General features: G+C 41.7%; 1 protein-coding gene across 4 annotated transcripts in view; it reads right to left on the bottom strand.

The window, feature by feature from the left end:
* The window catches only part of unc5a (unc-5 netrin receptor A), a 152966-nt gene that overhangs the window by 45323 nt on the left and 94571 nt on the right, over positions 1–13072 (bottom strand). For all 4 annotated transcript variants that reach the window (XM_063491187.1, XM_063491177.1, XM_063491167.1 and 1 more), the window contains exons 3-4: positions 2321–2464; positions 576–679 (exon numbers count right to left, since the gene is read on the bottom strand). In XM_063491187.1, the coding sequence (XP_063347257.1) occupies positions 576–679; positions 2321–2464 (248 nt within the window). The remainder of the gene's footprint in view (positions 1–575; positions 680–2320; positions 2465–13072) is intronic.

Below are 13072 nucleotides of genomic sequence, written 5' to 3' on the forward strand. Positions count from 1 at the left end.
TGTTTCTGGTCTCTGGGCTGTCTGAGCGGCTGGCCTGAGCTCCTCTTGTGCTGTTATTAGAGCAGTTAGTGCCTATCTGGGACCAGGAGGATGCAGCGAATGAGGTGAAACAGCTGGCCCCGGTCTGGTCCTTTAAACACACGCATGGCACGGTGAAACACAGAGAGAGAGAGAGCGAGTGTGACTTGAGCAGAACAAGAGATACAGTGCATGGAGAGGCGGTGGAGATACACCGAATGAGATAAGGAAAGAGTGAGGCAAATAGATCCATTAATTATGCATAGGCCTTTAGAGATGCCAAATGGGGAGTGAAGCCTCCAAGCCAATGCTGAGTGATGTGACGAGACGACGTGATATACAGCTTCCCAGAGATGTAAGAGAGATAATAAATCAATAAGGGCAAATAATTAGAGGTGTAATTTATCCAAACAGGGTTGTCTGTTCCCCTGGTGGAATGGGGGGATATGCCAGGGAGCTGATCTTGAGCTACTCTGCGGTCTTTGTCCCCTCGGTGAGGAAAGGGTAAATGGATGGCAGATTCGGGCCTATAAATATCTCCCGTATCCGTGTCTCACCTCGGCTTGTGGCACTCCCTCGGGGGGATGGCAGCGCAGCAACACCTCCTGGTCCAATGCCACCTCTTTACCCTGCGGCTCCTCCTCAAAGTTCTTTCTCAGGTCTTACAGGAAAAAAAAAGAAAAAAAAGTAGAGAAACAGAACCAATTAGGATGTGAAAGCTTGCAAAGATTTGAAAGAAAACCTTCTCTCTGCAAATAACTTGGCCTGGTGATGTGTCTAAATTTGCAGCTCTTGAAATGTCCGCCAGTGGCCTCGCCGAGCATGTTGCACTCTAGTTGGCCCCTAAGCCACACTGGGATCGGTGGCACCAACCATGTTGCTTATTACAGGCTGCCTGGCTGGTTCAGAGATGCTTGTCTGCTGCCAGAGGGGCCCGGCATCAAGCAAAAGCAATTGCATTACCCCTCACTCCCACCCACTCTCCTCTCCCCGGCATCCGCCAGCCTCCAGCTTCCATCTGTATGACGGCTTGGAGCAGCCACACGAAAACAAAGCCCTGAGGCGCCTGGACAAGAGCTCCTGCAAGCCTGGCTGACTGCATGGGGCTTCACATTACGTCTCATTGAATACTTACTGTTGCACAAAGTCCTAGTATATATTTGTCTGTAAGCCCCAGCTGTGAATTACACAGGTAAAAACTGGGAACACTCATTTCTTGCGGGGGAAATAAATGTAGATCCATTTGTATCAGATGAGCCAGACAGGCCGCCGATAGCTGGCGGGACTGGCACAAATTTGATGTGCTCACCCCAGGTTTCAACTCGGAGCGAAGCAATGTGTTATTGTGTTGTAAGAGGCTGAGGGCGCGGCTGTGAGAATTCCTTTAAACAGATGTTGAGCCTGTCTCGACCAATCACACTGAGAGAAAACATTAAGAAAGGCAGGGAGAGACTGACGACATTCGATTTAATTAAAGCTGATAAATTTGGACTGGAGGAGACTTGAGATGTAACAGTGTTGGAAGGCTCGAACGTACGCGAGCAAACAGGCGCGTGCGTGGGAACCTCGCCGACGCGATCGCCTGGTTATGCATCGTTATTCAAGCATGTGCGTGTCCTTATCTTACATCTAACTGACTTTGCTGAGCTCTCACACACGGATGGATAATGAATGTGTGTTTTCAAAACGTCTGGTGGTTTGGAGACGGTGCCGTGTTTGGCTCTGTCTGGAATAATACATATTTATGTGGGAATTAATAGGCGGAATGTTTTAAAATACTCAAATGTAAAATGGCTTCTTCTAATAAAGCTTTTGAGGCTGCGGCGAGGGATGTGTCTGCGTTCCCCAGACAGATTTATGATTGCTGCACAGCAATAAATTTCAAATCTGTTTTTATTTCAGTTACTTTCATGGGGATCATTTCTGATATACTGTATCCAGCAGAAAATATGCTCATGAATACTCAAATTTAGAGTTCCACTCTTTTCTTTTTTAAGACCTTCCTCGAGCAGATACATTATTCTGGGGTTCTTCCTGCCAGGGTTGGATGTTTTCTTCTCACAAGTATCATCACAGGAAGATGATTTAACTAAATTGTAATCACAGTAGTGCACTGTGGTGCAACAGATCATAATGTTCTCTGGGCTAATTGTTAAATGAAAGTTAGTCTCCCCCTCCCAACCACCCAAGGTGAAAACACAATATTCTCGTATTACATGCCGACATGCAATACACAAGCACCTTGTTAGGCAGCAGGCTTTGGATTTGTAATGATGCAGTGCTCATTTGACAGTGCACTCACAAGCAATCCTGATGTATGCTTTCTGGCTCTTCTGGGTTCCGGTGGTGCTCCAGGCGACACACTGACACCAGTACTCATCAAGTCCGAAGATCTTCTCCACCTGCTGCCTGGTTATTTCGATTGTCACCTGCATGACTGGCAGCGCTGGAGAGCAAAAACCCAGAAGAAGAGTCAAAATGTTAGACACGGGACAAGCACGGCTTTGACAGCAGCAACGAGCTAAGAGGCCAGAAATACTTCTCAGTGGAAAAAAATAAAAAAAGAACAAAAACAAAAACAAATGAGCTGAACTGATACCTTAAGTGCATTTTGTACCTTGAACTAAACCAGCAAAGTAATTTAAAAAAGGAGAGGAAGAATAAACAAGCAGAGAACTATAATCATATATAAACAGAGTGCTTGTTAACTGCGGAAAATGAGAAGAGAGCCTCACAGCTATCCTTGGTGTAATTTGGAGGGCGTGAATACAGCAACAGTTAGGAAGGAACAAGGAAGTGCTAAACAAGCACTCGACAAACAAAAATACTCAACATAACCCACGTCTCTATTATTAAATCCAGGAGGAGGGACGAGTTCAGCATTTCCCCACAACCGTGTTGATATAAGTGACGCCGCTGGAACACGGGGCAAAAGTGGCTTTATTGCTTTTCTAGAGGAATGTAAACAGAAGCCTCCTTTAAACAAAGAAAAATTGGGGCAAAATCCAACCCGCTAAACCGTCCAAACAACACAGTGTTGTTAGAGACGTATCTTTTCTTTTTTCTTATATTTGAGAAGCAATCTTTCATTTCATTTTCTTTTGACCTTCTACTTGGGACTTGTAATCCATGGGTATTTCTTATATATTGAGCTGCGACCTTGATCCCTACCATGTGCCTTACTTTGTCTTCGCCCTGATAAAGAGACTGCCGTGTTTTCCTTGAGCTTCCAGCTTTCTCCCTCCCACCCCATCTTATCTGTTCTCTTTGTTGTCTTTTGGAGAGAGGCGTTCATACGAACACATTTTAGAGTCGCAGAGGACACATCCTGGAGACTAACAGGAGCCGCATACAAAGTGCACTATATTCAGATTTCAATGGAAAGCCACTTTCTAACTTCCATTCACACAAAAGCACTCTGACACACTCTTGATTTGTCGGTGACAATCATTTCCAGCTCCAGACTGAACCCGACTGAAGTGAGGAGTGCTCCATTACGCCATCACGACTTCACAGCAAAGAGTATCCGAGCAAACCAGCAAAGCATAAATTGGGATTTTTTTTTTTTGCTAAATAATTTGAGGCGTACTGCACATGACTCTGCACGAGCCCGGGCTTGCCCAATGATGACACAAGCTGTCGGCGAGAGGAGGACGGGCTCCACCGCCGGAGGCCACACAGAGTGATAAGTAGCTGTGAGGGTCACTGGCAGACCGCCATGTATTAGTGTCTAAATGCGGCAGATTTTTTGCTATATGTGATCACAGTAAATGTGAGTCCATGTGCAGTGAATCCAGCCCCGAAGCATCACTCTGAGCATCAACAACACCTCGTGCTGTGTGCAACATTTCACCAACATGCTCGCTCGCAGTTAATTTAAAAAGTAGAGAAAGTGATCCTCTTATGTTTACACTGCCTTTTTACAAAGCCTGCCAGAAACTGTCAAAAAAAGTTGGACTCAATTCCAACACGAGACTGGATTGAGAAATCCTCACTTATTCTTTTTCGTTGTCTTTCTGAAGGTCCACATCCTCTATTAAGTATGTGTGTTTGTTCTCCGTGTGTGCAGCAGGAGTGTTCGGCGCAGGCTGAGAGAGCACCTAAAAGCTAAAGAAATGGCTAAAGTAACAAAATGGGCACTGCAGAGCATGAACAAATGGAGCATAAGAAACCCTCCTTCCTTCTGCAAATAAGCGGCATGGGGAAATTTGGCTTTTCCTCTTAAACACGTACACGTGTACGCAACAGCAGTAGCTTTAACTTTACATACATCACTTAAGGATTACGCTTATTTCAGCAGCTACATCTTGTAGATTCCAAAGAAAAGAAAATTAAGCACAGTACTGAATGAAATGTCAAACTCAGGAGAGCAGCGCTTCTTATTGGATGTATATTTACTTTTGCAGTAATGTGCAAATTCTATCTTGTATGCCAGAAAGCGCTTTGAGAGGGAGAAGTCGCACGTGTTTTTTGCTGGTGTACACACCATGTGTGTACTTGTTCTTTTGTGCATGTAAGTAATAAAATCTTTGAAACGCACATTATATATGGGTGAGTACCTGCTGCAGAGCAAAAACTGGGGAAAAAAAGAAGAAGATAAAAATCAATGTAAAGCATGCCCTAAAACCTGAACATTAAACGAACGTTTATTTTGAGGAATCTGTACAGAAACATCTGATCGCCCTAACTTACACTGAGCTCACAGCAAGCAGTTTATGCGCGCAAGCTAGAAAAATATATTTAAATACATGAATTTGAAATTTGGTATAAAGTGATATTCAGTGCTCGGTATGGCTCAAATTACAGTAGCAATTCGTTTGATTAATGCAAACCTTCCTCCTTCTTTGAGCTAGGGGGTGAAAGGAATAAAGATCAGTATGGAGATGCAAAGCATGAACAATAGCAACCTGAGGTGAGAAATCCTAAGAAGAGCAATTTGAAGCTCTGCTTGCCAGGGTAATTGCATTCTGTTTCCTTATCTTTTCCTGTCTCCATAATTACCTGCTTTCTGTGTCTGACACCTTCCAGTAACACTGCTGTGAGTCACTCTGTCCAATTTCACTCCAATTAATAAGTAGGACAAAATAATCTCATCACTTTGAGGACAAAACGCGTCTGTAATTTTACAGCAGTTTATAACGATCGGACAGGCTGCTATTTACTGTTGTTTTCCCCAAAGTCTGCTCCATCAACACAGCTATGAGTAAAACAAAACTTTATGAAAATGACTCAGAGACGACTGACGGAGAAACTACATTATTGATTCCTAGAAAGCCGTCCTTCTGAAAGTGGAGCACCGCCACATTTATGACTCAATTATATTAATATTGATTTATAATAGTATGCTTGCCGCCTTCAAGGTGTTAGGAACGGAAAAGAGGAAATTTACACTTCCTTGCCTGAAAGTGTACACTTAACATTCCTGTTAAATGATAATTAAAACATGGCACGATTCCTTCAGCCGTTGGTTTGATCTGCAGCCCATTTTCTAAATGAGCTCACATCCCAAACCTCAGTGAAATGAGTGAGAAAAATTTAAAGGGTGATTATGTGATTGACACAGTGTGAATCCAGGGCTGGATCCTTTGTATATTTTTATTGTAGAGCAGTGGGATAACTTACTAGGCCACATTTGAATACAATTTCTGGAAAGTACACTTCACTATTGTAACACTGCATGGGAATAAATTGGACTGGGAAAAACAGAAAAATAAAACATGAACACAAATGCCACCAGCAGTGGAGTCCTCTCCTGTGGTAATTAATATCACTTTTCACACCAACTACCCGCCTGACAAGCTTTAAAGCTGCAGAAACAAAGAAAAAGCATATGCACTCACTGGGCACATCATTAGGTGTGCCTGTTCAAATGCTTGTTATCAGCCAATCACATGGCAGCAACTCATTGCATTTAGGAATCTACTGGGATTTTCCCTGCAAAGATTTACAGAAATGATATCTTATTGGTTGGAGGAGAACGGCCACACAAGGTTATAAGAAACTAACAGTAACTAAGACAACCACTTGTTACAACCAAAACATGCAGAAGAGCATATGAATCCACACCATGTTGAACCTTAAAGCAGACGGGCTACAACAGCTGAAGACCACACTGGGGTCCACCCCTTTCAGCTAAGAACAGGAAACCGAGTCTGTAGTTCACACGGGATCACCAAAACTGGAAAAACACTGTGTAATCCAATGAGTTGGTAGGGACAGAATTTCTCATAACATGAAAGCATGGATCCATCCTGCCTTGTATCGAGTTTCAGGTTTGCACTTGTGGAGTAATTGTTCTGGGGACCATTTCTTGGCACACTTTGGGCCCCTTAGCTCCAACTTAGCATTGTTTAAACACCGCAGCCTACCCGAGTACTGTTGTTGATCATGTCCGTGCCTTTATGACCACAGTGTACACATTTTTTTGCTTCCAGCAGGGTAACGCACGAAGCTGTCACAATGCTCAAATCATCTCAAACTGGTTTCTTGAACATGACAATGAGATCACTGTACTGCAACGGCCTCCACACCTCCACGTCAATAGAGCACCTTTGGGATGTGGTAGAACGGGAGATTCACAGCTGGCAAATCCAGCACCTTGTTGAATCTATGCAACGAAGAATTAAGCCAGTGCTAAAGGCAAAAGGGGGTCCGACCCAGTAGTAGAAAGGTGCACTAACATATACAGGGTGTATCATCATAAAGACTCATCCGACTTCAACGTGCTTTATTTCTATGGATGTTCACTAGTAACGATCGAAACACATACTGTCAGGAAGGGGGGGTTCGTGGGTTCCACGTGGTTGCCAGTAGGTAGCTTAACAACAGCAGTGACTCCAGACATGCTTGCAAAGTATGGGACGAGTTTGACTATCGTATGGACAGATGTCATGTGTCTGGCATCTGTAACCGAGCACTTGTGAACATTAAGGTTTTATATAAAAATTTTTCAATTTTTGAAATTTATCGCAATTTATCTATATCCATTACTTAAAAAACAAACAGAACAGTTTTGATATATATCTATATATATATTTATCTATATCTCTATCGATTGATCAATAGATGGATATAAAAAAGAAGTACAGACAGCTCTTCATCTTAAACTTTTGGCTTCATATAAAATTTGAATTCTGCTAATCTTCTGCTTGATGCATTCACAAATCGTTTCACTACTTGTACTACTTTAAAAGACTCACAAGATATTTTCTGCATGATGAGCCGCATTTTTTCAAGGCATGCAAATGGAGCCTGGTCTACCAGAAGTCTAGCTCATTCTTAGAAAGCCTAAATGACAATATCCTGCTTGGATTTTTGTCAAGTGATCCTGAAAACAGGCTGACTTGTGCCACCTGAATAAATTCTTACGTTAATTTTAGCAAACTTGAATTATTAAACACTAAACCGACCCAATCAGAGCATCTTTGATAGCAAAGTGTTGTTCCTTGGTAATTATTTAAATTCAAATTTAAACACATAACAACTGTAAAATAATCATATGTACATTTGTGATTTACCTGAAATACATGCAGGGAAGAGTACTGTGCCCTTTTTAGCAGAGTCACACACACAGGGTGCTTACAAACTCAATTTAAAATAATTTAATAGGGCAATGTAATGCTGCCAGTGAGGCAAAACCCAGAGGGGAAAAAAAAGTCAGCAAATCATACTGCTGCTGCTTCTGAGCTGTTGAAGGTGCACAGTATTAACTCAAGTCTCAAACAGACAGTTAGCTGTGTTTGAAGAGATTTTAGTGCCCAAATCAAACTTAAACATAAAAATATGAGGAGACAAATTGGATTTTGAAAATTATCCAATTTCCCAAAGAAAATTGCATCCTTATTTCCCCGTGATTTCGTTTACCTGAACACAAACAATTATGGTAATCAACAATCTTTGTGTAAAGCAGAGAGTGGGAGAGAGAGAGAGGATGCTTTTATCCAAAAAGGAGGATTGGGAAAAGTATCAAGGCCACGGGCTCCGGCTCGGAGACAAATAAACCTAACAAAAAAACCCAACCCCAAACAAACAAACAAAAAAAAACCACATGGCTCTGCCTTGAGAAAGCCTGAATTAAAAAAAATGAAATGGAAGAAATAAAAAAGACCGAAGCAAATGCAGAGTGGTTCAGTTCATGAATAAACTGACCTTACTATTGTATGATGGAGTCTTCAGGCAACAGAGTACAATACAAGCTATTACTAGATCCACTGGCACACACACACAGACATGCACACAGGCACAAAGGACACATCCAGAATTACTGTATTGTGTTTTTATTTTAATCTGCAACGAAGACAAGATTATTTACACATGCACTCCATTCAAATGTGCAAGGAGTGTAACGATGAACAAAAGGGACGGGGTCACACTGTGAGAGCACAGACATCTTTCTCTGCGTGTGTGTGTGTGGGTAGGATGAATCTCCCCCTGAGCCAACAGGGGCTCAACACACACAGGGTAAACATCATTGGACTCAATCCCGGGTGAGTCGATATTGGGCTTGTCTGAGTGCAGGACTTTATTTTTCTCTCCCTCACTCTTGTTTTCGCAGTCTCTGACCTCAATTCCATAGGGGTCATTTGCTTATCAAAGGCAAGGACTGGAACTTGCAGGTCCTGAGTGTGCGCTCATTGTGACCAAGGAAATTCAATTAGGCAGCATCCCTACAGTGTGTGTGGGTGGGATTCATCAGTGGATATAGGAGGATTAGGGTTGGGTGACTCTACATCAGGGGAATGCACCATTTCAAGGGAGAGAGTTCACAATGGTTGATGGGAGGCACCACAGATGAACGCTTTTAAGAATGCACTGTCTGCACATCCCGGCAACCAGTCAAAGCCATATTCTAAGGGTTTTATTTCCTCCTGTGGTTCTTCTTTGTACCAAATGGCATCAGTGTCATCAACGGCACCACAAGTGTCCAAAGCTTCCTTTCACGAAACCAACAATGTGCTCTTCCGCCGGCCAATTTACCTCTCCTACATGAAAGAAGTCCAGACATCAAGCTAGGCTGGCAAAAAAGACAACTTTGGAGCTCACTAAACAGCCTGTCAAAATCAATCCAAAAGCACAGTTACCTACCAGCCTATACAGTATTTACAGCTGCAACCCCATGTCACTGAACCAAGGGCACAACTGCCTTATCCAGTCTTCAAACTTCCATTATCATGTAAAGCAGCCCAGTGATGAGTGGGCCAAGTTAGGTGACGACGAGAGCTGAAAATGGCAGGTGGCGCCATAAGCGTGCCTCTCCTGACAAGGATAACGTGGCCTCCCGAATGAAGCATGATTCTATTAAAGAGCAGGAGAGACGGGAACAGCTGGGGGAGGGGATAAGGAAGCGGGGAGCTTGGTTCACAAGGAATACACTAGGACCTTCCATTCAGGGATGTTGGTGAGGTTGCGACTCAAGTCAGTGGGACAGTGTTCTGGGTCAAGGCTCTGCCTCCGGTTATGACCAGCTTTTCAAGAGCTTCTTTTGATTGAGCTGTCCATTTTTCACAATGAATGCATGCTGCAAGGCCCCTGCTGATGCTCTGAATGTCGTTACAGATTATTCATGGCTGACAAACAGGCAAGCAGGTAGTGCTCCAATCAATCCGGCCAGGTTGAGTCCAATGCCACTCCAAGGAGACTCAGGTGGAAATCTGACAGCAGAGGGGGAAGAGTACAGGACGCAGGATGAAAGAAAGATGCCTGGGAAAAAAATCTACTTGTGTTATTAAGTGGTCTCTCTTAGGTCCCTCTCTCTTTCTTAGCATATTTTCCTTTAACATGATTATTAATCTAAGCAATGAATCATTTGACGATAAATAAAAACATGAATAAATAAGTAATATAATTATTATCTGAAGGTTACCTTCATTTATGAGGATAATATTTCCGGATAATTAGTTTAATGATTTTGCAAATCCACGGTTCAAGTCATAACATTTTTTTTTTTTGTTTAAAAAAAACAAACAAATGAGAAAAAAAGATTTTAGCAAATGATTGGATTACGAATAAAATAACCTCCATTACTTTGATGTACTTCCAGGTCATTCTTTATCTGAAGGACCTTAAAACACGATGGCTTTCATCAGACTGAAAAGCTTTAACCAAGGATTACCCACAGCTTCACATGGTTAATTAGCATAGGCAACATGAGTGTATGGCTAATTAGTTACAAAGCCATTTCATGTATTTCACAACCTTCATTTACTAAAAGTGTTTTAATAGAGAACAGACAGACGTTTGGTTAAACTGTGTATTTCTCCGCAAAGTTTTCTTAGCATGCTAGTAGCTGAGCTACTGATGATGCAATCTTTTCCTTTCTGTGTCATGGCTGTCACTTTTTGTTTTTTTACAGGAGATATTTTGACTTGTCACAGAAGGTAAAGGATAGGTGGAATTAATGCCAGCAGTTACTGTAAGAGTCCAGGTGAGCCATGAAAGAGAAACTTTGTATCTTGTTATTTTTAATCTGAACAAGCCAATAAAAAAAGGCAGTGATCACTGTTGGCATCTCTCAGTTTTTATGACCACTATTCATTTTAAAGCTAATTTTTAAAAACCTTACGATGTAACTAAAGCCCAGCCCACGCAGCATGGATGGATTATCTCAGTTGTTCTCCTGACTGAAGTTTGGTAGGGTGACCATATTTTGATTTCCAAAAAAGAGGACACTTGGCCCAGTCATGAAGAACTTTAATAATACTGTTTGCTTAAAGAAATTTTTAACATATTAAATGATGCCTTCTGTGTGCGGTTAACGAATGGTGAAATAAAAAATGTCACATAGGCTTTTACAAGTCAACAAGTGCAAAAAAAAAACAAAAAAACAAAAAAACAACTCAAAACCCTCTGAAATTAAATAATGGTAAAGAAATAAGGCCTCATCTGTATAAGTAAAAATTACCAGTACTGGGACGGTACGAGGGAAATTTCTTTTGCAGTTCATCTGAAAGGCTGCACTTGCGCTTTGGCATCTTTTAAACATCATCAGGTGCGCTGTATCCCATCTGTGAGGCAGAACAACCAGTCACAAAGCAGCAGGGGGATGATGTCACACATATGGGTCCTCTGTAGGCCCATAGAAAAACCCGGACATTTTAATCAATCTCCAAAATCCCCCCTGGACAGAACGTGAAAAGTGGGCATGTCCAGGGAAAAGAGGACAGTTGGTCACCCTAAAGTTTGGTACGTTTACAGCAGCATCCTGTCATGTGATTACATTTGTCCCTAACCATTGGAAACCCTCACATTAACTTTTATCGAGTGGAAAAAAAAGTTAGCGTTCATCCTCCAGCTTCACTGTGCTAATGTGTTTATATTATGTTAACCATAGCTGTGTAGCTAGCCACCACGTCGTAGCACATCATTATATACCAGCTAGCCCAACTTGAGTATCCCTACAAACGTCACTGCTGTTTAGTTTTTTTGTCTTCATTTATGTTGAAAGTGATAGCAGAGCTGTACGTTTTAATTTTTCAGAAATCCCTCAGTCAGAGCATGGTATATTATGTTTGAGTGGAAACTAGCGAGCTAACTTCCTGCTAACTTCTAGCTCAGTTGAATTATATAAATTCTGTTTTCGAAGATGCCTGGATGTTAAACTTAATTGTTACACCTGGTAGAGCAGCCACACTGATCATTTTATTAAAGATCAAAGAATTTAGACAGTTTTTAACTCTCAGTGATGCCGGAGTGTTCGTTTGACGTTGGGACCTGAAGCAGAGCTTGGACCCGGAAACGGCTAATGATGTCAGACTTAAAGACTGGATAGCATGCACAAAAATAATAAGTGGAATGCAGCCATTCTTTATATACATGCTTTCTTTACTTATGTAGAGAGCTTAAGGGATGCCCGTCCCCCATTAAATTCAGGGACCATAATCATGTTGGAGTTGCCCGTTTATTACTGCTGTCTGCATAACATTTAAAGAATCATAAACTTCAACTAAACATGTTAAAAAACGAATAATAGAAAAAAGTGTTTACAAATATAACACAATTTTTCATGAAATGAATATGTGCAATTTCCTCCATCTCATTTTTCCCTTTTCAGACGATCCAATCAAACCTTTCAATAAAATGAAAACACCAGAATTAAATTCCCTTTCCACACAGTGATATTGACTTCAATATTTAAATATAGTAGATAGATAAGAAAACAGTGTGATAATGGATTATTTCTTCAAGTTGCCATGTTCCCTCTTTTACCCCCATGTGCAAATCTCCTGACAGAGAGGGAGGCAGGCACTACTCCCTTTACAGAGATCAACAACAGACTTTGAGTTTAAGTCATTAAATATGTGAAAGTAACTGTGCTTTGTAACGTGTTTTACAGCATCACGGACCGCAAGCTCTAACTTGTGACTGATGCATTGAATGACAGCCAGGTTATGGCTGATCTTTTCACACAGAGCGTGGCTGCTTCTCTCCATCAGCCCGTCACAGCAGCTGTGCCATCGTCCGCAAAGCCAACAACCCTGTCCATAACATTTATTCAGAGAATTGTGCATAGCAACACTTTTTAACTGTACGATGTCACAGACAGCAGCTCCAGTGCATAACTGCAGTTCATCAAGTTAAAATAAGAAGCTTCAGATCTCACCTTTGTGGGTAATTCTGATCTTGGTGATAAGGCTTTGATTATCACTTTTAAATGAATCCTTTTAATTTCTATTTTATTTAGTTAGTGGTAGTTTTCACGTTGAAACAGTTGCTTGGTTGCATAATGAAAAGTTGGATTGGCATGCAATCTATGCAGTGTCATCAACTGTCATGGGATCGGGAGTGCTTAAAGTGAAAGTTAATTTCTGATATTACTGTCGTTTGTTTTGTACATTGTGTCAAGAGGCATTGAAACAGTCCATCCCCACGGGGCATAGAAATAATTTAGCAGAGGAGGGTATAGAGGGGGAAATCATCGCACCCCGATTGAGCTACACTATTAAAATTTGCCAAATCCCCTCAGTGACCCATCACGTTTCCACTAGTAATGTAATAAAAGCTCAACAGCAGTAGCCTAACAGCAGGTCAGGTCCCTTACTATGATACCAGACTGCAG

This window comes from Pelmatolapia mariae, linkage group LG2 (genome assembly GCF_036321145.2).
Source record: "Pelmatolapia mariae isolate MD_Pm_ZW linkage group LG2, Pm_UMD_F_2, whole genome shotgun sequence".
Taxonomy (NCBI): Eukaryota; Metazoa; Chordata; class Actinopteri; order Cichliformes; family Cichlidae; genus Pelmatolapia; species Pelmatolapia mariae.